This window comes from Cyprinus carpio, chromosome B16 (assembly GCF_018340385.1).
Source record: "Cyprinus carpio isolate SPL01 chromosome B16, ASM1834038v1, whole genome shotgun sequence".
Taxonomy (NCBI): Eukaryota; Metazoa; Chordata; class Actinopteri; order Cypriniformes; family Cyprinidae; genus Cyprinus; species Cyprinus carpio.
This window is the reverse complement of record NC_056612.1, coordinates 13386853-13410252: the sequence shown is the minus strand read 5'-3', so window position 1 is coordinate 13410252 and position 23400 is coordinate 13386853. Positions and strand designations below refer to the sequence as shown.

Sequence of the window (23400 nt, the reverse complement as noted above, 5' to 3'; positions counted from 1 at the left end):
CTTACTACATAAAGTATACTTAAAAATATACTTGAACTTTACTTAAGTATACTTAATAAAATAAACTTGAAGTATACTTCTTTTTGGTAAGGGCCACTGGTACCTGAAACACAAGTACACCTGGATGATCATTATCCACCCATTCTCTGTACCGTTTATACCATTTATCTTCTGTAGGGTCGTGGGGATGCTGGAGCCTATTCCAGCAGGTAGGGGACACCTTCGACAGGTAGCCAGTCCATCACAGAACTAGCATACCCAGGCAAATGTGTTTCTCCAATTCACATATATCGAATGTCTTTAAGTTGTGGATGGAGAACCAGGAACCGTCTTGCTGTGAAGCACAAGTGCGAACTGACAACACATCATCCAGAATAAACGAAACATCACGGAAATGTTACAAGCTCTAGGTGCATGAAGAAGATCTGTAAAGTTGCAAAGACTAAAGTCTCAAATCCAAAGAGATATTTTTTATAAAAGTTAAGACTCTGCCACACCCCCCTAAAACGACTCGTTCTAACACGCCCCCACATATCTACGTCACTATATGGAAATATTTGCATAATTCTACCCAAATGTTCACACAAAGAAAGAAGGCGTGGTTTCAGTAACCGCAGTTAGTGTTGAAGCAGCCATGTCAGGGAGATGCTGTGTGTATCTAGGCTTGGCCTTCCGAAAGTAGATGCATTTAGGAATCTTTAAGATTGCTTACAACAGAACAGCAACGCATTTTATGGACGACCGTTTCGAGAACATAGGAGAGGAGGTAATTCTGACTTTGCTACACAATCTGGCACTTCTGAATCAGCTACTGTAAGTATGATTTGTTATTAGTTTAAGTATTTGCTATTGACTGTTCAAATGCAGAGTTTTGCGCGTTGTGTGTGTGAGTGTATGTGTGTGTGTGTGTGTGAGAGAGAGAGAGAGAGGGTCACACAGTGGAGTCAGCTGTCTTAACCGTCCGTGGCTTGTGCACTGCAAACACATACAAGCATCATCACTGTGTCTGTCACGCGACTCTGTTCCCCTTTCGGGCTTGAACTGATGGTAAAATTAAGGACATTATTAACTGCCTTTACATTTATGTTGAAAGATGAAGCTCGCAATTAGGGAAAGGGGCGTTACATTTCCGACGAGTGCTTGTGGTGTTCGGCCAGTCACAATGCACTGGGTCAGTTGGCCAATCAGAGCAGACTGCGCTTGTCAGAATGAGGGACTTTGTAGAAAACGATGCGTTTGAGAGGCGGGGCATAGAGGACCTACAATAATGTACAGAATTTGAAAAATAATGTGTTTTTGAACATTAAAGCATGTCAACATATTCTGTTACTCCAAATACACAAAATAATGATCTTTAAAAGCATCATATGACCCCTTTAAAGGGCATATAGAACAGTATTTACCTGTAAGAAGTGAGCAGAGAATGAACAGTCCCATCAGACCAACGTGATCTTATGATAATTTGTTTGTATTTTATGTAAAATCTGTTTCTACATTTACTTACGTTTTACAGGCACTAAAACGTACAATACTGATGTATTGTTAGCATCTAAACGTACAAATACTTACTAAATGCATTTAAATGTACAAAACTGACGCATTGACGACACCTAAAAATGAATCTTTATGAATATTGAAATCGCGGCATTAATTTTATTGTTATTACTTTTGTTTATAGTTGTCATATCAATAACTTTATGTTTGTCAATTGCATTATTAAATTGTTTACTTAATATGAAATAACATTTCATTCTGTTATGTGTGATTTCTGCTGCCAGCTCGTTTCCAAAAATTGTTTCTACGTAATGTTAAACAAGACCTCTTTTTAAACCCTTAAAATAAAATTTCTGCAATTGTTTACCCTTTACTTGTCATGTGCCACAAAAGACATTTTCTCCAACATGCTGTGACTGAAAATAGAACTATAAAATACACCAAAAACGCAATATAATCAGGAAATTACATTTAGTCATTTAGCAGATGCTTGTATCTAAAGCGACCTACAAATGTGGACAATGGAAGCAATCAAAATCAATAAAAAAAGCAATGATATGAAAGTACTTAACCATGTCTCAGTTAGCTTAATGCAGTATACGTAGCAAGGTTTTTTTAATTATATAATAAATAAAAAGAAAACAGATAGAATAGAAAAAAGAATGGAGCAAGCTATAGTGCTAGAGACCTTTTTTGCTTTTGTTAATTGTATAATAAATTAAAAATGAATAAAGTGCAAGTCTAAAAGGGGCAAGTAATAGAATTAGAATAGAGAGTGCTAGAGTTAGAGGGTCAAATAAAGATGGAAGAGATGTGTTTTTAGCCGATTCTTGAAGATGACTAAAGACTCAGCTGCTTGGATTGAGTTGGGCAGGTCATTCCACCAGGAGGGAACATTTAATTTAAGAGTCATTGAAAGTGATTTTGTGCCTCTTTGGGATGACACAATAAAGCAACGTTCACTTGCAGAATGTAAGCTTCTAGAGGGCACATAAGTCTGAAGTAATGAATTAAGGGAAAGGGGTGCAGAACCAGTGGTGGTTTTGTAGGCAAACATCAATGCCTTGAATTTTATGCGAGCAGCTACTGATAGCCAGTGCAAATTGATAAACAGAGGTGTGACGCATTCTTTTTCAGCTCATTAAAAAATAATCTTGCTGCCGCGTTCTGGATTAATTGTAAAGGTTTGATAGAACTGGCTGGAAGACCTGCAAAGAGAGCATTGCAATAGTCCAGCCTGGACAGAAAAAGAGCTTGAACAAAGAGTTGTGAAGCATGTTCCGAAGGAAAGGGCCTGATCTTCTTGGTGTATAATAAAGCAAATCTGAAGGACTTGCGATGAAACGATGGGTTTGATGGAACCACAAGTAGTTCTGTCTTGGCAAGGTTGAGTTGAAGGTGATGGTCCTTCGTCCAGCAAGAAATGTCTGTTAGACAAGCTGAGATGCGAGCAGCTATCGTTGGATCATCAGGATGGAATGAGAGGTAGAGCTGAGTGTCACTAGCATAGCAGTGAAATGAAAAGCCATGATTCTGAATGACAGAACCTAGTGATGCCATGAAGACAGAGAAGAGAAGTGGTCCAAGAACTGAGCCCTGAGGCACCCCAGTTGTTAAATGTTGCGACTTGGACACCTCACCCCTCAAATGGCACTTTTCCACTGCATGGTATGGCACGGTACGGTTCACTTTTGGGGATTTTCCACTGGGTACAGTACCTGGTACCTGGTACTTTTTTCAGTACTACCTTGATTGAGGTTCCAAGTGAACCGTAGTGTTACCAAAACGTGTAAAGTCTGCTGATCACTGATTGGACGGAGAGAATCAGCACTACCTGCGTCACTGAACTTGTGACACGAGATACAACAGAACCGCTGGATTCAAATCAGCACAGCCATTGTAGGATCGAATGCAACTGTTTTGAACGAGCGCACCTTTTTTTAACAACCAAAAAAAAAGCAACGGACAGATCCAGTAAGAAAAGTATTGAAGATTTGGAATCTGCTCTTGACAGTCTTAGGGCTTCAACAACTGAGAGCAAGGCAGCTTCGAATGAATGTCCACTTCTGAAACCTGACCGGTTGCTGTTGAGGAGGTTGTTCTGTGTGAGAAATGCAGAGACTTGGTTGAACACAGCTCGTTCAAGTGTTTTTGCAATAAAAGGAAGAAGGGAAGATGAGATGGAATAGGATCAAGCGGACAAGTAGTCGGATGATTAAAAAGGATTTTTTTGGAGACTTCTGCTTCAGAGAGTGGAGAGAAGGATGTGAACGAGTGTATGTTTGCTGGTAAGATCTGTTTGACAGATTGTGGTGTGGAAAATTGTGCACTGATGGTTTTAATTTTATTAATGAAGAATGTGGCAAAGTCATGCGAGAGCATGGGAAAGTTAGACGAATTGTTAATTTTGTTTTAATAGTACAACCTTTTAGAAGTGGCGACATTAGTGGAGAAGGAAGAGAGGAGTGACTGATACACATTAAGGTCAGTAGGATTTTTTCATTTGCGTCATACCCTTTCAGCAGCCCTGATTTTAGAACAATGTTTGTGGAGAGGGATGAAGGGGTGGGACAGGGTGGCCTGGAAGACAAGGGGCAGACAGTGTCTAAACAAGATGGAGCAAAAAGTGTCAGTAGCACTGTTAGCATCAAGAGATGCTAACTGTTTAAGGGGAGGAAGCAAAGATGAAACCATAACAGATAGCCAGGAGGGTGAGAGTGAGCATAGGTTATGTCGAAAGTTACCTTTTTGGATGAATTAGATGTACCCATAGAAGGTAAAAGAATACACCTTCAAGCATTAGAGATAAGCAGACCACTACCTCCATCTCTTCCAGTCAGATGGGGAGTGTGGGAAAATGAGAAATTATTGGAGAGGACTGCAGGAGTAGCATTGTCCTCTGGTTTGATCCACATCTCTGTCAGGGCCATGAGGTTTAGTCTTGATTGACTAGTAATAGATGTAATGATCTGCTTTGTTTACTGCAGACTGATAATTCCAGAGATCAATAGAAAAAGAAAATAGTGTGTTAACAGACATAGGCAAAGTGTGCAGGTCGTTAGAATTGCACTGCCTATAGTGTGTGCTTTGCGAGTGGTAGTAATAGTAGGGATATGGAAACAAGAGTTGGTCATAAAACTGAAACAGAAGTGAAGCAAGGTACAGAAAAGATGAAGAATCAAAAGCCATACTTATGGCCCTTGTCCGTGCACAGTGGAGTCGCATGGCAGAGTCGATGGTCTTTTCTTCAGGCTTAACACGATGAGGGCTTCACATGAGGTCTGCCACGGTATACTTACCTTTTTTTATACCCGTTTGACAAAACGGAAATTGAATTTAGCTTAACACACTTTACTGTTTATCACAACAAAGGGCTAAGCAAGTGCACGAAACACAGACAAGGCGATACAGTATGAGACCAAACGCGACTTCAGCAGGTCATGAAACAATTTTATTTGTGCGCAATAATCCAAATCTTCAGTATCCATATGACTGCGAGGAACAGACCCAAATCAAAGCCTTTATTCAGTGATCTTCATCCCCCAATCAGCATTAAGCAAAGCCTGACTGATGCAGTCTTTACAAATTCAAATGTTGTCTCTTCGAACAACAGGTTTTATGGCTGGAAAATCAAACGCTCAACTTGCTAAAAGAAAGAAGAGGAACTGCTAATGGAATGATCCTGATTTCACATCCATCAGTCTAAACTGGGTTCAGAGATGAGCATTTCTGTATATGTGGGTTGACCAAATGTGGGCAAATTAACCATGTTTATAGTCATTGTATGCATTTGCCATTTGGGACATGATAGAACAGCTATAAATGTTACTTAGTGGTTACTTAGTTTGTTACAGATATTTTAACATGTGTAACAGGAAAGATAAGCATGCGTTATTATGTTTGCTGGGACTGATAATTCTCTGTCCACTTCTCACAGGTTAAGAAATCTGTAAGATATATATTTAATCTGTATAATGTGAACAACTATTTATTTAATAATGATAATAATAATAATAATTTTTAATTTCCTTACTTTGGCACAGAGTCTGGCTAAGACTTAGATTGAACAATTATTTTTGCTGACGTTCATGTTGTGATCTCATGTGCTGTTTGGTACATAGAATGTACTGACACATGACAGTGTTCAGCCATGTTCTATTCTCACTCTCATACGTCTGAAGCATTTTTTTCACGTTAAGGGGATAGTTCAGTCAAAAATAAAATTCTTGTCATCATTTACTCCCTCATGATGCTTCAAACCTGCAAGACTTGAAATAATTTTAATTATTTATTATCAATACATTCTGGATGATCAGTATATACAGTAAGGAGTAAAATCTGGTCAATTATATGTGCTGTGTTGCAGGTATGAATGGAGCAGAAGTGACTCATGTGTTCAGTTCTGGTGAAAATGCCCTGTAATAATGCTCTTTCTGACTGCACATCAACTACATGGAACTATAACTGACATTCAGTGACTGAACTGATGGCTGGAGGGATTAAATTATGGTCATCTGAAAATTAATCTTTTGCCAACACATTCTTTGAGACGAAGACAGTAGGTGTGTTTATATGGAGCATTATTGTAATCAGTTTAGAAGTCCAATCTGAATGAAAATGTTCCATATAAACACCTCAATCGGAATAAAAATGCCCAAACCGAATGAAATTGTAATCCATTTGAGAGGGGTGGGATAAACCTTTCTATAAACCTTACAAAATAAAAATTCTGCCATGTAAATGAGTTAAACCGATTACTTTGCGTCTATGTCATCATGTCAAGCGGTCAGGGGTCATCAGAATGCAAATGTAATACTGACAAGAAGTGAAAGCCAATAGAACGTTCCATTGAAACAGTGGCGCCCAGCAGCAGCCCTGCGCTTCCGCCATTTTGGAGTGAAAGTGACTAGGCACTCCACTAGATTCTTGCTGTTGATATGGCAATTAGTTGCTTTGTTTAAAAAAAAACATTCATTAAAGCTGAAATACAGCCTGAACAAATTGAATTAATACCAACATATGAAATTAAATTAATGACAGAAAAATAAGGAATGTTGGACAATAAATATGTAACAGGAATATAACCGCTTGACAGTAAACTGTTTTTGCAGTATTGTCTTATTAATGTCCGTTAAAGGAAGACTGTAAAAAAAAAAAAAAAACACGTACAGCCACTTTCTCCAAAATTATTTAATTATTTAATTATGACAGACATAGCAATGCATCATGTTCTAATCTAATTTATCATGTTTGTAGTTTGTTCCAGGGGATTAAAGACAGCATGAAACGGAAGTAGCAATTGTCTTTTTTCTCTACTGTGACATCTATTCAAGTGAAACAGCATTTGAAATGAGAGGGCGGGACTTGATTCTGTCCTTCGGGAATTGATTGGATCGTTGGAAGTTGGGGCGTTGCTAATAAAATGGAGGAAGATCTGAATGCCAGTTTGCAGTTAGTTGTAAGGGGATTTCTCTCCACTGGATTCACCGGCGACACCCTAGCATGAAGAAATGTTTTATGTAATGAGGAAGACGACGAAGACAATCAACAGCACAAAACAGTGCACACGTGCGAGAGAGAGAGACTGCCTGAATGACTGAGTGCGTCCTCCATCAGGTTAAGTCATGTTCATAACAAAAAAAAAATATATGTTTATAATGTCCTTAGAGTAATGTTGTGGTAATATCCTAATATCCTTTCAAATTTTGAGGGAAGTATGCTCCCCCACGGCTTGCGTCAGCACTTGTCAATGCATTGTTTTCTATAAAGTGAAGCATCAGCTTCAGTTTTCCCCCCAGCGTTTAACCCTCACATCACTAGTTCCGCCCTTGCGCCATAACCCGTGACCGGAAGAGAAGATGAGTCAATATGAGAGGGAGGGGAGGTTAACGTTTTTGATTCAATATTATGAGGGCACATGAATTTTTATAATAATGAAGTGCACGGATAAATTATTTATAATAAACACTGCAGTATTCCATTAAAAAATAAGAATTTTACATTTTGATTTTATGGTGACTTTAAAGGTGCTGTATGTAAAATTGAGACCAAGTGGTTGAAATAGGTATTGCAGTCCAAATTCAAAATATTGAACTTGACACACACACAGGTTGCCAGATTGATGACACCAACAGGAACGAGCACACTTGACATTGAAAGAAATGAAATATGCTGTGTTTTCTGCCAACTGGCAACCCAGGGTGCTGCAATACAATTGGGTAAACTGGCAGTGGGCGGGTTTCACAAACCAAAACAGAAATCGACATTCCGGCCAGGAACTAGTGATGGGAAGTTTGGATCATTTTAACAACTCAGAGATTTGAGTCTCGTTCAGCAAAATGAACGAATCTTTTTTCGAGTCATTTCGTTCATTTTAGCAAAATGTAATTACAATGTTACGTGTTACTTCCCTAACACATCTATTACTTACGCAAACATTGATCACACTACAAACAATACAAAACTATAATGCTATAAGAAACAGAAAGGATTAGTTCATTTTTTGCCTGTGTCTTCAGTCTATGATTAGCTCACCTCACCCCTTATCTGACAAGTCTTCGGGTTTGAGTCGTTCATTCATCACATGACAGCCCCATAAACTTAACCTATGCAGTCGGAGCCAGAAAGAGAATTGATTAGTTCATCTCTCAAGTCTTTCGAGTTGTTTGTTCTTTTGTCACATGACGTGACAGCATTGGATAGAGAAATTAGTTAATTTACAAACTTCCTTACAAACGGGTGCATAATTATTATTATTATTAGTAGTAGTATCATTATTATAATTATCATTTATTCTTACAGTTACATGATGCGTTTCTGGTCTTAAATTGTAGCTTTTTACTTATTACAGTTTATAAATGTGTGAATTTCTGTCATGATGGTTCTATTCCATAACACTGAATGTTGTAACAAAGGAAATAAAGAGTTGGTTATTATTATTAAGTCTCTTTCCGGCTCAGACTGCATAGGTTTAGCTTATGGGTCTGTCACGTGATGAACGAATGATTCGAAAAACCCAAAGACTCGAAACAAGTGAACTACTTGACTAATTCCATTACAGAACCTATAGGATATTTCGCATGTACGACTGAACAAATCACTTCCCGAGACAACTCATTCTTCCCGAGTCACATTAATGACTGTTTGTCTTATTTATGATGGTTCTTTTTCACAGATGCATCAAGTTGATTCCAGTTATTCTGAGCTCCAGCTGTTGCTGCTCCGATGCAAGAATAAATCACTTTATCCTCATCTTGAACCTGAATGAGCAGATTGGTGGTGGCTCGTCGGGGGAGGCAAAAATTTTGAGGTGAAAATGGGAGGAGGACTATTTAATATTTATAAAATTCACAATTCATTTTGGTTCATGTCTCAGAATGTGTATTTTTGTTTGTAATTTCACAGCTGTAATACCATAATATGTTAATGGAGTTGGAAAGCGCCGCTTTTCTATCACGAATGTGCCGAATCTGCTGATGTAATTACAACCACTAGGTGACAGAGAAGAGGAGGGGGAGGCCGGGGAAAAGATTATTATTATTTTTTTTTAATTATTTTGCATTTCAAGCATCTTAACAAAACAAAATAGGCAAACATTAGCACAACTGTAAGTCCTCACAGACTGAGAGATTCATATTATTCATACTATAAAAGAGAAATAAACCACCAAACAAGACATTAATCCAAATAAAATAAAATAAAAATATATTAGTGCAACCATAAACAATGTAGGGGATTAAACAAAATCACACTTATTAAACAAATCAAATAATTTCTTAGCCTTATCACATCTTATAATTTTCAGGACCTCTGTATACATGGCAAGCTCTTTTTTAAAAACATTAAACTGGGGTACTGTTTTCAGAACTTTACATTTGTGAATAAAGTATTTTAATATGAGAAGTAAACAATTTACAACAGAGTCTACACTTTTATCTTCCAAATGACCTCCCAATTTCAACATGTCCCAAGTAATGGATGGAAAAAGAGATATTCTTTGTTTAATCCAATGACATACTTCAGTCCAAAACGATTTAACCACATAACAATGGAGAAATAAGTGTTCAACAGTTTCTACATCCTTATTACAAAATTGACATATATTACAATCCATGTTAAATCTTAATCTCAAAAATTCCTTATCAGGATAAATATCGTACAAAATTTTAAAGTGCACTTCTTTATATTTTGGTGGAAGAGGAAATAACAAATATTTGCATCTAAATTCATTAACTAATTTCCTATTTAGATGTTGAAAAATATAGTTCCTTCTTATTGGACTAGGATAGCTTTCCTGCATAAGACAATTTCTTATAAACTTATTAATACACTTCTCATCTGCAAAATTTACTTTGCCTAATTTAAGGTCCAAAATCTTGGGAATGATAGTCGAATATGTTAAAATCCCCTTTAGCATATTAAGGAATGGTAAAGGAATACTTTTAATAAGTTTCAAATAAACTTTTTCCTCACATTTAAAATTAAATTTAGTGCAGAAATCATTATAACTAAAGAAGCAGCCATTTTTATCCATAATGTGCAACACTGACCAAATACCCCTTTGCCACCAGTCCTCCAAAAATAAAGATTTTCTTTGAAATAAAATACAACGATTATTCCATAAGGAAACATTATGAGGACTGAAGTTATGTTTAAACAACATTTTCCAATACAGGAGGACTTGTTTATGAAAATTCAACAGTTTCAGTGGAATTTTAGATATCTCAAAGTCACATTGTAAAAAAAAAAAAACTTAATACCTCCAATTTTTTTAAACAAACTGGATGGAATTGCAAACCAGTATAAATGCTCATTTCTAACAAAAGACTGAAGCCATTTGAGTTTAAGTACTCCATTCATAATATCAAAATCTATTGCCTTTAACCCACCATCCTCATATTCTCTTATTATATAATTTTTCCTTATATAGTGATACCAAAATTAAGTTTATTAATTGCTTTTATCTTTCTGGAAGAAATTGGCAATGAAAAACCTGGGTAAATTAATCTAGAAAGACTTTCAATATTCGATAGCAATATTCTCCCGAAAATTGTTATATCTCTCTGTAACCAAGAGTTCATAACTGATTTACATTTTTCAATTTTTTTTTGTCAATATTTAACAGTTCAGTTCTCTCTACATCTTTTAAATATTTCTCCTACTTCTTAATTGAAACATTATATAATGATGTCAAAGGGAGCTTGTGAATAGTCATCAATACACATTTTGAAGTATTTAGCTTTAATCCTGATGCTTTGGCAAAACACTCTACAGAATGAAGTGCTAATGGGATTTCATATGATCTTTTAGAAAAAGGGTTGTATCGTCAGCAAGCTGATTTATAATAAAATGGTGTTCCATAAAATTAATACCAGTGATATTCTCATTTTTGACTAGAATAGCTAGCAGTTCCGCAACCATAATAAATAACAGAGGTGAACTCCCACAGCCTTGTCTAATGCCTCTGTTCACCTGAAATCTTGGACAAGTTCCCTTGGGAAGAGCCACTGAACTATTTATGTCATTGTAAAGCATTTCGATGATATTTATAAATTTTGGCCCAAAACCAAAATGACTGAGTGTCTGAAAAAGAAACGGATGTTCTACCATATCAAACGCTTTAAAGAAATCTAAAAATAAAATAAAACCATCATTTTCAATTAAATGACTATAATCTATGATATCAAGCACCAAACGAATATTGTTATGAATTGATCTACCATTAAGGAACCCTGATTGAGTCTCACTAATTATTTGAGGAAGTCCCACCCTTAACCTGGCAGCAATCACTCCGGAAAATATTTTGTAATCAGTGTTAAGGAGCGTAATAGGCTGTAGATTATCTAAAATCCTTTTGTCTTTTCCATGTTTTGGAATCAGAATAATAAGACCCTGCTTCATAGTAGGCAATAGATTATTATATATAATACAATCTTGTAGTGCTTCAAACAATAACATTTTAAAATCTTCCCAAAAGAACTTGTAAAAGTCTGAGGTTAGGCCATCTGGCCCAGGAGATTTACCAGTTTTCCTTTTTTTTTAAGGCTAAATCTAATTCTTGAATGGTCAAATCGGATTCACAAATTTCTTTAAACAAATTCTCAACTGTAGGGATAAAATTTTTTATTTTCTTTAAAGAAATGTTCAGAATCATCACTGGAGTAAGCTGAAGTATATAAATTTGAATAGAACTGAAACACCCCTCTTGCAATAATATTGTTATCAGAACATTCATTTTGATTTATCAATAAACTATCTACAGCATTTCTTAATTGACATCTTTTTTCAAGATTACAAAAGTATGAGCTATTTTTCTCCCCCTCCTCCATCCATTTTGCTCTTGACCTCACATATGCACCCTTTGCCTTCGTTATATAAAGTTCATCTAATAAAGAATGTAAATGAATAAGTTTTTTTCTTATCTTCATCTGATAGAATAATTTGCAACAGCAAAAATTAATCTCATTTATTAAACTAATTTCTTTCGCTAATCTCTTTTTCTTAAGATTTTTCCCGTAAGTTATTGAAAATTCTCTAAGTTTATATTTTAAAAACTCCCATTTACTACCACTTGGCATACATTTCCTACCAATATCAGTTATAATCTTTTTTATATAAGTACAGTAGTCATCCTGAGTTAATAGATCAGCATTAAATTTCCAATACCCTTTAGAATTACTAGATTCACCCTTTTGTTTTAAACTTAAATCAATTACACAATGATCAGTTAATGGAGCATTAGAGATAGAGCAATTATATACATGCTTATAGACAGCCTCAGTGCCAAGCCAATAATCAATTCTTGATCTCACATTTGCATTGGATTTAAACCAAGTAAATCGTCTACTGCCTGGATTCTGAGTTCTCCAGATATCAATCAGAAGATTTGAAGAGCAAAAATTTTGAAAATGTCATTGACTCTGGAAAAAATTAAATTTGGAAGGATATCTAGCCACTCATCTGAAGTTAAATAAAAAAATCCCCTCCAATTAGAATAAACTCTGTAATAATCTTCAACTCATTTAAAATGTCTGTAATTGAAAAGAGCATATTACTATTCTGATTAGGATTATTATATCCGTACACATTTATCAAAATAAAGAAAAACTTGTCTAAACTGAGAACGATTGCTAGCCAATGACCCTCGTCATCACCTTTGTGATAAATTATCTTACCGGGACAATTATGCAAACAAATAGCAACTCCCGCAGATCGATTTGTGCCATGGCTAAAAAATGTGTCATCACCCCATTGATTACGCCAGAAAGGAGCGTCTGAGTCTTCCGAGTGTGTTTCCTGAAGAAAAATTAAGTTAGATTTTTGACTTTTGCAAAAAAGAAAAATACCTTTCCTTTTAACTGAATCTTTCAGATCCCTACAGTTTAAAGACGAAAACGAAACATTAGATAATAACGAGAACATAGAACCAGTCGTTAACTCTGATGTTTAACTATTACATGTAATAAACTGTGTAAACACTAGAAGAAAGTTTCAACGAAATAACAGAGTCCCTCATCTCTTATCGTCCATCTCACTTATCAAGTGAAAATCACTGTCCATATACCCATTAATTTTCTGAGATACGTTTTCCATTTATGAAACCTGAAAGGTCCACGAAATCCATCTTTCCTGGCTTGTTCAATCTTCAGCCACGATGCACGTCTTGCTAGTCTATCTTCTCTTGTCAGGTCCTCCGCGACTCTGATTCCAGCATCCCTGCACACCGCTGAATCCTTCGTTCTTTTCCAGATCTCATCTCTGATTCCTCTACGCGCAAAGAGGACGATCACCTCCCTGGGTCTGTTGGCCTCTTTTTTTTCCCCACCCGATGCACAACATCTACAGCATCATACATGTTGGAGGAGAATTCAGGTAATTTTAACAATAAGTTGGATCACATCTTCCCGAATGTTCTCGTTGGGGTTTTCGTTCATTTATCTAATGCGAAGGCACCATCTCCTCTTGTAGCTTTCCTGGTCTAGAACACAAATTCTCAGACTGTCGTTTTTTTTTGATGAGCGTCTCCACTTGCTTTTCCAACATGCTCACCTTCTCTTTACACTCTTTTACCTCTTCCGCATTAATTTGAACCGCTTTCGCCACACTTGCAATCATAGCGCTATGCTGTTTCAGCTGCATGCTAATATCTTCGTGCTGAGCATACACTTTAACTCTGAGTGCTTTAATTGCGTCAAGAATAGCGCCATTAGACACATCACCAGTCAGATCATTTCCACTCGATTTTTTAGCTTTTTTCCTACTTTGAGATTTAAACGGAGTGGATGGGTTGGAATCAGTTCCCTGTTCTCTTTTACCTGAAACGTCATCAGTGTCCATTGAGTAGCAGTGTTCCTCCATCTTCAAAATTAGGAGCGATTACAAAAATGCCTCCGTTGGTAAAAAAAAAAAAAAAAAAAAAAGCCAATCCGCATCGAGTGTTCACTTTCAGAGCTGAGGAGTGTTGAGAAAAGAAATTCATGTCGTCATGTCACTCCGCAAGTAGTCCAATCATTTGTCACGATTGAAGTTCAAAGTGTACGCGCACCGTTATGAATGCGCACACACCCAACCATCTACTCACGTGAACAGCTTCAGTTGACTGACGAAGACAGTGAACACGGATGATTCAGGTAATCAAATCCAATATATTGTCTTTCATTTTTATATGCAGGTCTAGTAAAATTTAACCAATCTATTCATTTTTGTCATGATTCCATAACATTAATGTTAAACGATTCTGGGCTAACTTAGCAAAGTAATGCCATGATGGTTATTGCTTACTTCTAGCTAGAAAGCTTAGCAGCTTCTACAAGGCTCGAAATTGCCAACATTTTTGTCGCATATGCTCCTGAAATTTAATATGTGCGACCTAAAAATATATTTGGGAGTAGGCCTAACGTTATATGTGCGGAGCATATGAGCATATCTGTCCACTAATGACACGTCCGATTTGCGAACTAATGACTCCTTTGAACCGATTCACTTTAATGAATGCTTAAAACTGATCTGGGTCGAGTTTCCCGATAACGATAACCGATTAGCTCTGAAGAGCGCTCTCTACGTGCAAGGTTACAAACGCTCGCCGCAATTCCACGCGCTTTTCCCAAAACATTTACTTGAAATGAACGCGTTCTACGTGCTACTTAAGAGTCGCTGTACATTCGCGAAATTCGTGCTGAAATATAACCTATGGAATCGTATTCTGAACGTTCAACCTAATAGTCGTCATCTGTTTTGGATCAGCAATCATAGAAGTCTATAATAAAGCACATACCTACAGGCGGAGGCACTGACAAAATGACTGAACAAAAACACAAGAAAAGATACCTTTCAAAAATATAGAGGGAAATAAAGATGTTATTTTTAATAGATGTAAAGGACACCATAGAAATAAGGAAAAACAAAACATCTGGGAGGACAAGAAATGCCCAATAAATGGCTAGTTTTTGTGCAGGTCAGCAGCAAGTCATTGACAGATTTTTTGGAATTCATCCCTTCATTTAAACAAAAAACAAGTACAATAAAGTACAATCAAAACCTTATATTATACTCACGTTGTAGATAAAAGTGTAATCTGCCAGTTGTCCTGCAGGTGACCTCATAAATCATAAATCACAAATCGTCAGTCATGGTAAGTGCACCGTATAGTTTCCTGCTTTTTTGTCCTTTGCCAATCACACCTATGATGTATACAGTATATTGTATTGAAACTTCTTTTCTTCATCAGCATGAGTGAAATGCAGCTGTTTATAGAGAAAAAAAAAACAAGAAAAGAGAAATGATATACAGCCAAGTATGGTGACCCATACTCAGAATTCGTGCTCTGCATTTAACCAATCCAAAGTGCACACACACAGCAGTGAACACACACACACACCGTGAACACACACCCGGAGCAGTGGGCAGCCATTTATGCTGCGGCGCCTGGGGAGCAGTTGGGGGTTCAGTGCCTTGCTCAAGGGCACCTTAGTCATGGTATCGCCGGCCCGAGACTCAAACCCACAACCTTAGGGTTAGGATTCAAACTCTCTAAACACTAGGCCACAACTTCCCCTTTTAAGTGTCAGGACTTAACAGTTGGTGAGGAAGTGAACACCCACAGGAGGAGCCGATGATGTTTAAGGGAAGAGCTGTAACCATATAGTGTAAAGAAAGACTGACAGAAACAGAAAATGGCTGAAAAGTGTCAAATGTGTCTACTGGGACTGATCATTCTCTGTTCACTTCTCACAGGTAAGGAAATCTGCATATGATCTATAAGATAAAAGATGATGTGAACAACCATCTATACAAACAATTTAGTTTAATTATTCTGACGTAGTGTCTGATGTTTAAATATGTACAGTTTTATTTTAATGAAAGTCATTAAGTCATTTTCTCAGAGTCATGTGGTGTAAATACTGTTTTATTCCTTAATGCGTGTTTAGAATTGTGCATATACTGCTGTCACACTCAAAATTCTCTTGCAAAGCTCTATTTATGTTAAAGGAATTATAAAGTAAACTCTGGAGTATTCCAGAAAGCAGGTTATGTAGCAAATCTGGGTTAGTTTAGTTGCCTTTGGGGAAGTTGTGGCCTAATGGTTAGAGAGTCGGACTCGCAATCCAAGGGTTGTGAGTTCGAGTCTCGGGCCGGCAGGAATTGTAGGTGGGGGGGTGTGAATGTACAGGGCTCTCTCCACCCTCAATACCACGACTGAGGTGCCCTTGAGCAAGGCACCGAACTCCCAACTTCTCCCCGGCGCCGCAGCATAAATTTGTTTACGGTGTGTGTGTGTTCACTGCTGTGTGTGTGCACTTTGGATGGGTTAAAAGCAGAGCACAAATTCCGAGTATGGGTTACCATACTTGGCTGTATGTCACGTCACTTTCACTTTCATAATTTTGGCTCCTATAGCTTTCAGAGTATGTAGCAATAGCAACCTATTCTCTGAACAAAATTTGACCGGAGCAGCCGGTCACACAATATTATATTACATATTTTATCTATATTTTATATACAATCTATTTTAATTCTAAAGCACAATTAAAACAAAAAGCAATGTTTATTTTACTCTATTTATTTTATTCTCATCTCACACAGCATGGATCTGCATTCATACTAATGTAATTCATACTAATGAATTACAAACAATACAATTTGTTTCGTAGTAATAAAAAACTGATTAAAGAAAAAAGATTTGGGTTACTCAGCAGAGAGTTCGAGGTTTGTGTAACAGTTAACCCTGCTTTCTGCAATACTACCCTGAACTCATGTGTTCAACACCAGTTTGCTCTGCCTTTTTCATATGTTTGACAAGACAAAAAAGAGTGTATTTACAGACTGTATTTCATCATGAAAGTATCTGCATAAGTAATTAACCCAGATTATTATTATTATTAAGTTGGCTTGAGAAAGCCAACTTAATAAAATGCTATTTAAACTTCATATTATTCTTATTCTGAGAATCTATCTATCTTTTCAAACTTCTTTAACTCAACACCTTCAAACTACAAGCTTTTTAAAACACTGCAAATAGGTTTTCTCAAGCCAGCTTCAAAGTTTGCTCACAATCTGTAATTGTCTATTATTATTGTTATTGTTATTATTATTATTATTATTATTCATAGGTACCACTGGAGTGGATGACACTCACAAGTTCTGCAGTTCTGGTGAAAATGTCCGTCTGCCCTGTAATAATGCTCTTTCTGACTGTACATCAACTACATGGATCTATAGCAGACGTTCAGAGACAGTTGAACTGATTGCTGGAGGGGAAAAGAAGAATGATATAGAGAGACATGAGAGACTGAGTCTGGGCCCTGACTGCTCTCTGAACATCAAGAAAATCACAAAAGAAGATTATGGATTTTACATCTGCAATCAATATGTGAATGAACAACTACAAGGAACTGATGCACGTTTTTATCTGCATTTTCTTCATGGTCAGTGTTTCTGTGAATATTATGATTATATGTTGATTTGTTGTAACAGTGGTATTGTTGTCCCTGAAAAGACTGAAATCAGTCATTTAATCTCTGTTTTATTTTCTGTTTCAGTCTTTCCATCATCCACACAGTCAAAGATCAGACCAGGCAGCTCTGTGACTCTCTTCTGTCATTTGTATATTGATGGAGTCTCTTGTGATACTTTAGTCCGTGCTGATGGAGTTCAGCTGATCTGGGTGAATCAGGCTGGTGCGAATCTGCAGGCAGACTCCAGATATCAGATATCACCACCAGGACAGTGTATCAGCACTCTGACTACAACACTCCTGGATGAAGATCACAACAGAGAGTGGAGATGTCAGGTTACTCAGAGAAACGAAGTGAAGACCTCAGCTGCATATATTGTCAGGTATTCAGGTAAAAAACAAAATTTCTTTAATCAGTATCAGAAGACTCTCCGATAAGGAAACATGACATGATTGATAACTAATGTTATTCATTCAGGACAAACTTAAGTTTATAGGCTGCAGCTCACTGTATTTTACTCTCATACAAATGATAACTGTGAATAACTTTATAATAATGTATTTATATTGTAAGCAGGGCCGTTTCTGAGCATAAAGGGTTCCTCAGCAAAGTCCTACTTACTTCCATTATCACTGAACAGAATTTTGGAGGCAATATCATCAGTGATGCCTTCATAGCTTTACATGTCTACACTTTAGTTACTGTAAATAGATAGCAAAATACTATGATACTATGATGCAATTAAAAGTATGAACATGATCATGATGGTAGATGATCACTGACATACATAATCAGTCTCTCACTTCTCTTGCACTGGCTTTTTATAATTAAATAATGCAATTAAGCCAAATGGGGATTAAATGAATCTTTATGACTGGTTTTTGCATCTCTACAAAACGATGCATCTGAACTAAATTCCTCCAAACTGTGTAGATATATAGATCATTACCTCAAACACTGAGATGACTTCAGCTGCACACATACCTGCTGTTAATAATATAACAATGTATTTATGCATGTCTTATTGATGTCACATTATGTTTGAACTGAACTAATAATCATGATACACAGATTCAGCTGACAGCACATCAGAGCCTGTAGTCTTTATGACTGCTGGACCATTATTCAGAGGTATGAAATGACTTTGCATGCACTAAAATTAAAATCTGAATTTGAAAACGGCTTGTCAATAATTGTTCATTGCTTCATACCATTTTAATAAGCAATTTACAGTTTCACAGATTCATCCTCTCTTTTCTCTAACATCTGTCCACACATCTTTCCTGCAGTGATTGTGATTATTTTTGAGATTGCAGTGTTTGCTGCTCCTACTGTGATTCTCCTTCAGATCATCTGTTCAAGAAGAGCTGGTGAGTTTTGAACATCACAGAATCTGATGATTCACATTGTTCTTTAACAATCTGCAACTATGTCAGTGTGGAAAAAAAAACACTTATTTGAGAAGTCAGTAAATTGTTTTTATTTATTTATTTCATTTATTTAGGAAGGAAGAACTCTCACCACCCAAAGGAAATAGAGATGTCTACAGTATTACAATGAAATAACTTCTATAAATGTACTATATATATAAAGATTACAGCACAATTTATTTGAATGTTTATGGATATTGCATACAGCTTTTAATGTCATTTTCCAGTGCTCTATATTGTACCTACTGCTTTTAAATATTATATTAAATACAGTAATCAACAAAGCAAGACACGTACCTTAATAAATGTATAATTGTTTACACAAAAATCATAATATAAATTATCATTTTATTTTTATCTTTAAAATAAATTAAACTTCTACAATAATATTTTAAATGTTTTAATAGTCCAATTTATTTCTCACATGATACTGTATATTTTACAGATGTTTTTTTTTTCTACAGATCATTTCAGTGCAGAGTCAAATCCTTACCTATGTTTCCTCTTAACCCCAAATAAGAAAATACATAAATAATTGTACTCCCCACCCACAACATGCTTCAACATCATTTTATGTTAAGTATTTTGGATAAATTAGTAATATTTACATAAAATAAAAGAGAACATACTGTAGTATTTATTGATTTCATATACCAGATGCAACTGGATAAAATTAAAGACAGATAAAGTATGCTCATCAAACACCATTTACAAGAAAAGCAGAAAACCACTCGTATCTCTTGGCAGGATAACTTTAAGCTGAAATAAGCCATCTAAAACTGATATACATGTAAAAAATGAAGAAAACCTGATTGTTAATTACTCTTTTGTTGGTCAAACTCAGACATCCTGGCCTTCAATTGAGAAATTCATTTAAAGAATGAATGAATATTTATCCTTGTCATTGAAACCAACTTAAATTGTAGTTCATATTTTCATGATGTGTGATTTAGCAGACGCCGCTGTAAGCTCAAAACATCTTTATTATAATCTGATCTTTGATGACTTAGATATCCCCTATGTCTCAAATCTAAGACGTTTGCATTGCAGTGTCTCCAAAATGTGCAGCTAGCATGTCAGCGTTTGCCCGTGTTAAACTCATACGAGCAGACAGTGAGAGGATCGCTGTTTATTCCATCCAGATACAGTCCTGGAACCAGAGTAAGACAGCAAGGCTGCTTTGAGCTGTAGTTTATCTGGACTAAGCGAGACATGTTGTCAGCATTATAGAACGAAACCTGCTTTCTCTCACAGTCCAGATACAACCCTATTTTCTGTGGTTTGTCTCGAGTATTCAATGTAGTGTCCTTTCCATCACAGGACAGAACATATCCTTTACTGTGTTTAAGGTGGAGCAGGATCTCACTCTCAGCTGACTTTGCTGCACTCAGCTGTTTTTCTGCTCCCATCTTAACTCCCACAGTCCAGTCTGGTTTTTCTCTGACCTCTATTTCCCAGTAGTGCTGGCCAGCTTGGAAGTTTTCCTCTGAAACTGTACCAGGGTTGAAGTCTTTATACAGACCGGTCACTCTGTCAGCTTGTCGGATTCTGGCGCCCCCTGGAGACACTTTTAAGTATGACTGTCCAGGATTTTTCAGGGTCAGACTCTCAGGAACTACAGCACAGACAGACACAAACATTATTAAAAGACAAATTACTTGTTGAATTAGAAGTTTTAGTAATTCTTACAAGACAACACTGTGTTACACGTTCTGTTTACAGTTTGTTTTAAACCCAAAATCATAAAATAATATAAAAATTAAAAAATGTAGCTTTTACATTTATTTCCTCAAACCACTAAATTTACAGATTTCCTCCATTCAAACTTGGTTTACTTTTTAAGACATTAAGGTTAAAGTATGAAAATCGCCTGTCGGTTTACATTATTAAAATGTTTGAGTTTCAATATGTGACTGAATGAATGTCATTGTGATATAATTTGCATATTTTTCACTGATGTCTGATGTGTTTGTAGTGAATTGTGATGGGTCTTAGCTACCTTTACAAAAGCTGCCAAATGTCAATGATAACAATGAGGATGTTAAAAATAAAAAGAGAAAGGGGGTCTTTTAGAAATCTAGTTTAAAACCTATGTGCCAAGTTCTTAGAACTGTAATATTTATATTATATATATTTTTTATTGATTGATTTATAGATTGATTGATTCATGAATTCTAATAGATTTTATACACAAGATTTTAAAAATATATAATTAGTAGAATTATTAGTATTTAATGTATTTTTGTATTGTTTAAAAGATCTGCCCCCCCCAAAAAAATAAATAGGCATGTAGTTCTCACACACAGCTGACAGAAAACAAGACAAACACAGGATCGTGACGAGCACAGTACCAAAGTCTAAAATTTAACCCCACATAAAACTTTAGCACCTTACTTTACAAGTGCTGGCATTTTCCATGAATGCAAATCTTGTTTCGATTTAGCTGAATTTTACAATGTGTGTTCACCTGGTTTGATGGATCCCAGCATCTCCTTCCACACAAAGAACTGCAGGTGAGTTTCATGAGGGCCAAGAAAGAGAGAGTCGGGAAGCACAGTAAGATCTTTCACTCTTGATGTGTACCTGAAAGTTATAGAGAACGTCAGCATAGCGCAGCTGCGTTTCTACCCTACACACTGATATCATTCAGATCTAGATAACTGTAACATCACTGTGCTTTATTTACTTGATATTTGATGGTGTCATGTCGGCTTTCTGCTTCATGTTCTTTGTCATTGGAAATCCTTTTTCATTCCACCACTGCAGACAAATACACTTTATTTATTATGTACAATGTAAAGCATAACTGTAATTGAAAAGGTAATACATTATAATAAATCCTAATAGATTATAAATAAATGGTGATTACTGTTTAAAAAAAAAAACTGTCCCTTTAAAAAACAGAACCCTTTAAAAATAACACTGTCATGTAATTGTGACCTGTAGAAAGTGATCAGGTTGCTCAATCTCCAGGGCTGACTGCAGAATAATCTCCTTCTCTTTGTTCTCCATGAACCGTCTGTTTATCACAGACTGATTATTCTGCATGAATTCTATAACTTTCTTCTCCTCCTCCTCCAACTGTTTCTTCACCTCATCCTCTTTTTGTCTTAAGAACTGGTGCATTTCTTTAAACTGAGCAGAGATTCGGGCTGATAAAGTTTTGGATTTATCCTAAACAGAGAAATAACAAAAAAACATTCATATATTGTGGCTATAAAATAGTGGTTTGCTGTGTTTTCATTCTTACCTTGAGGAGCTATTTCTACCATATACCCCATATTCTACCACACTGTATATATATATATATATATATATATATACACACACACACACATATATACATATACATACACACACTTTGATACCTCAGTTTTGGTGATCTCAGTCGTCTGTTGTTGGATCATGTAATCCAGCTGTCCATTTTCTTTGGCAAGAAAACCCAGCGCAGTCTTCAGCTCCCCCTACAGAAAAAGCCATGACAGGCAGATTTAAAAAACACTGACAAAGAACAATGAAGCTTCTCTGAATATCTGAAATGAAACAAGCCTTGGATTAAAATTTAGAAACCTAATTATGCCATGAATAACATTGCACAAATAGCATAGGCTGAAAGACACTTGAAAGCAAGAAAGGAGCTTTTAAGCTGCAGTGCCTTCATCAGGAAGTCAGAATCGACTCATATGTAAATGGCGTTGTTTACCTTGCTGATCTGTGCAGCTTCTTTCACTGGTTTAAAGACGTGTCCTTTATGTTTGTCTCCATCCCTGCAGATGACACACACCAGCTTCTGATCAGTCTCACAGAACAGTTTAAATTTCTCATCGTGTTCCGAACACATCAACATCCCTTCCATTTCTGAAAGCTTTAAGGTTGCATTTCCTTCTTTAGGTGTAGATTCATCCAATTTAAGCTCGACAAGGTGCTCTCTCACAGTGGAGGTCATGTTCCTCAATAAACGGCTGGATTTCAGGTCTTCTTCATCATAGGGACTTTGGCATTCTGGGCAGGCGCTTGGTCCCAGACTGGCCTGCATGTGGCCCGTGATACACTTTCTGCAGAACGAATGTTCACAAGAAAGTGTAACTGGATCGGTAAAATCGCTCAAGCACACTGAGCACTTTATCTGTAAAGACAAAGCTGAATGCATTTTTGCTTCCTTCCTCAACTGTGTTCTGTCAACACCTTGTTTCTTAAGCAAACACTTTCAGTTTCATATTTGGTTTGCATAAATAAGTAGGGTTCCTCCCACAGGTTATATAACTTGGAAAGAAACCGAACTGGAATATCACACATTATACCTACATACCTATCTTTCAAAATAGAATACAGACTCAGATAGTATTGTATTAGAACAAATACTTTTCGGTCAGTGCTTGTACTAAGCAAAGACAGTTCCATTGTTAATTTCTATCCACAACCTTTTACATGCAATTTTTATAATAACAGCTGAACAAATATTTTGAACTTTTTTGCACCCCACAAAAATCACCCAATGTATTTAGGGAGAAATTATGGTTGTG

The 23400-nt window shown here is 36.3% G+C and overlaps 2 protein-coding genes across 6 annotated transcripts in view; one reads left to right on the top strand and one right to left on the bottom strand.

Moving 5' to 3' along the window:
• The window catches only part of LOC109053808, a 28625-nt gene extending 9412 nt beyond the window's left edge, over positions 1-19213 (top strand). For 2 of the 5 annotated variants that reach the window (XM_042740859.1, XM_042740858.1), the window contains exons 2-8: positions 8669-8803; positions 13243-13365; positions 17103-17417; positions 17532-17837; positions 18519-18578; positions 18737-18817; positions 18952-19210. In XM_042740859.1, the coding sequence (XP_042596793.1) occupies positions 13347-13365; positions 17103-17417; positions 17532-17837; positions 18519-18578; positions 18737-18817; positions 18952-19007 (837 nt within the window). In that variant the 5' untranslated portion in view covers positions 8669-8803; positions 13243-13346 and the 3' untranslated portion in view covers positions 19008-19210. Of the gene's footprint in view, positions 1-8668; positions 8804-12971; positions 13366-15498; positions 15727-17102; positions 17418-17531; positions 17838-18518; positions 18579-18736; positions 18818-18951 lie in introns of those variants that run through there. The other 3 variants (XM_042740860.1, XM_042740857.1, XM_042740856.1) reach the window with 3 other exon arrangements.
• A 50-nt stretch (positions 19214-19263) lies between these two features.
• trim108 (tripartite motif containing 108) lies at positions 19264-23080 on the bottom strand. Its single transcript, XM_042740855.1, has 6 exons — positions 22581-23080; positions 22246-22341; positions 21818-22051; positions 21564-21637; positions 21345-21460; positions 19264-20492 (listed from the first exon to the last, which is right to left on the bottom strand). The coding sequence occupies exons 1-6, from the start codon at positions 23025-23027 to the stop codon at positions 19954-19956; spliced, it is 1506 nt and encodes a 501-aa protein (XP_042596789.1). The 5' UTR covers positions 23028-23080; the 3' UTR covers positions 19264-19953.
• Between the last annotated feature and the right edge of the window lie 320 nt (positions 23081-23400).

What these genes read in the sequence shown, in the direction of transcription:
- trim108 (XM_042740855.1), bottom strand. Translation starts at nt 23,027, where the DNA reads ATGCATTCAGCTTTGTCTTTACAGATAAAGTGCTCAGTGTGCTTGAGC. An exon ending in AAGCTGCACAGATCAGCAAG is followed by an intron (nt 22,342 to 22,580) that starts GTAAACAACGCC and finishes CTTTTTCTGTAG; the next exon opens with GGGGAGCTGAAGACTGCGCT. An exon ending in GCTGGGATCCATCAAACCAG is followed by an intron (nt 20,493 to 21,344) that starts GTGAACACACAT and finishes TCTGTGCTGTAG; the next exon opens with TTCCTGAGAGTCTGACCCTG.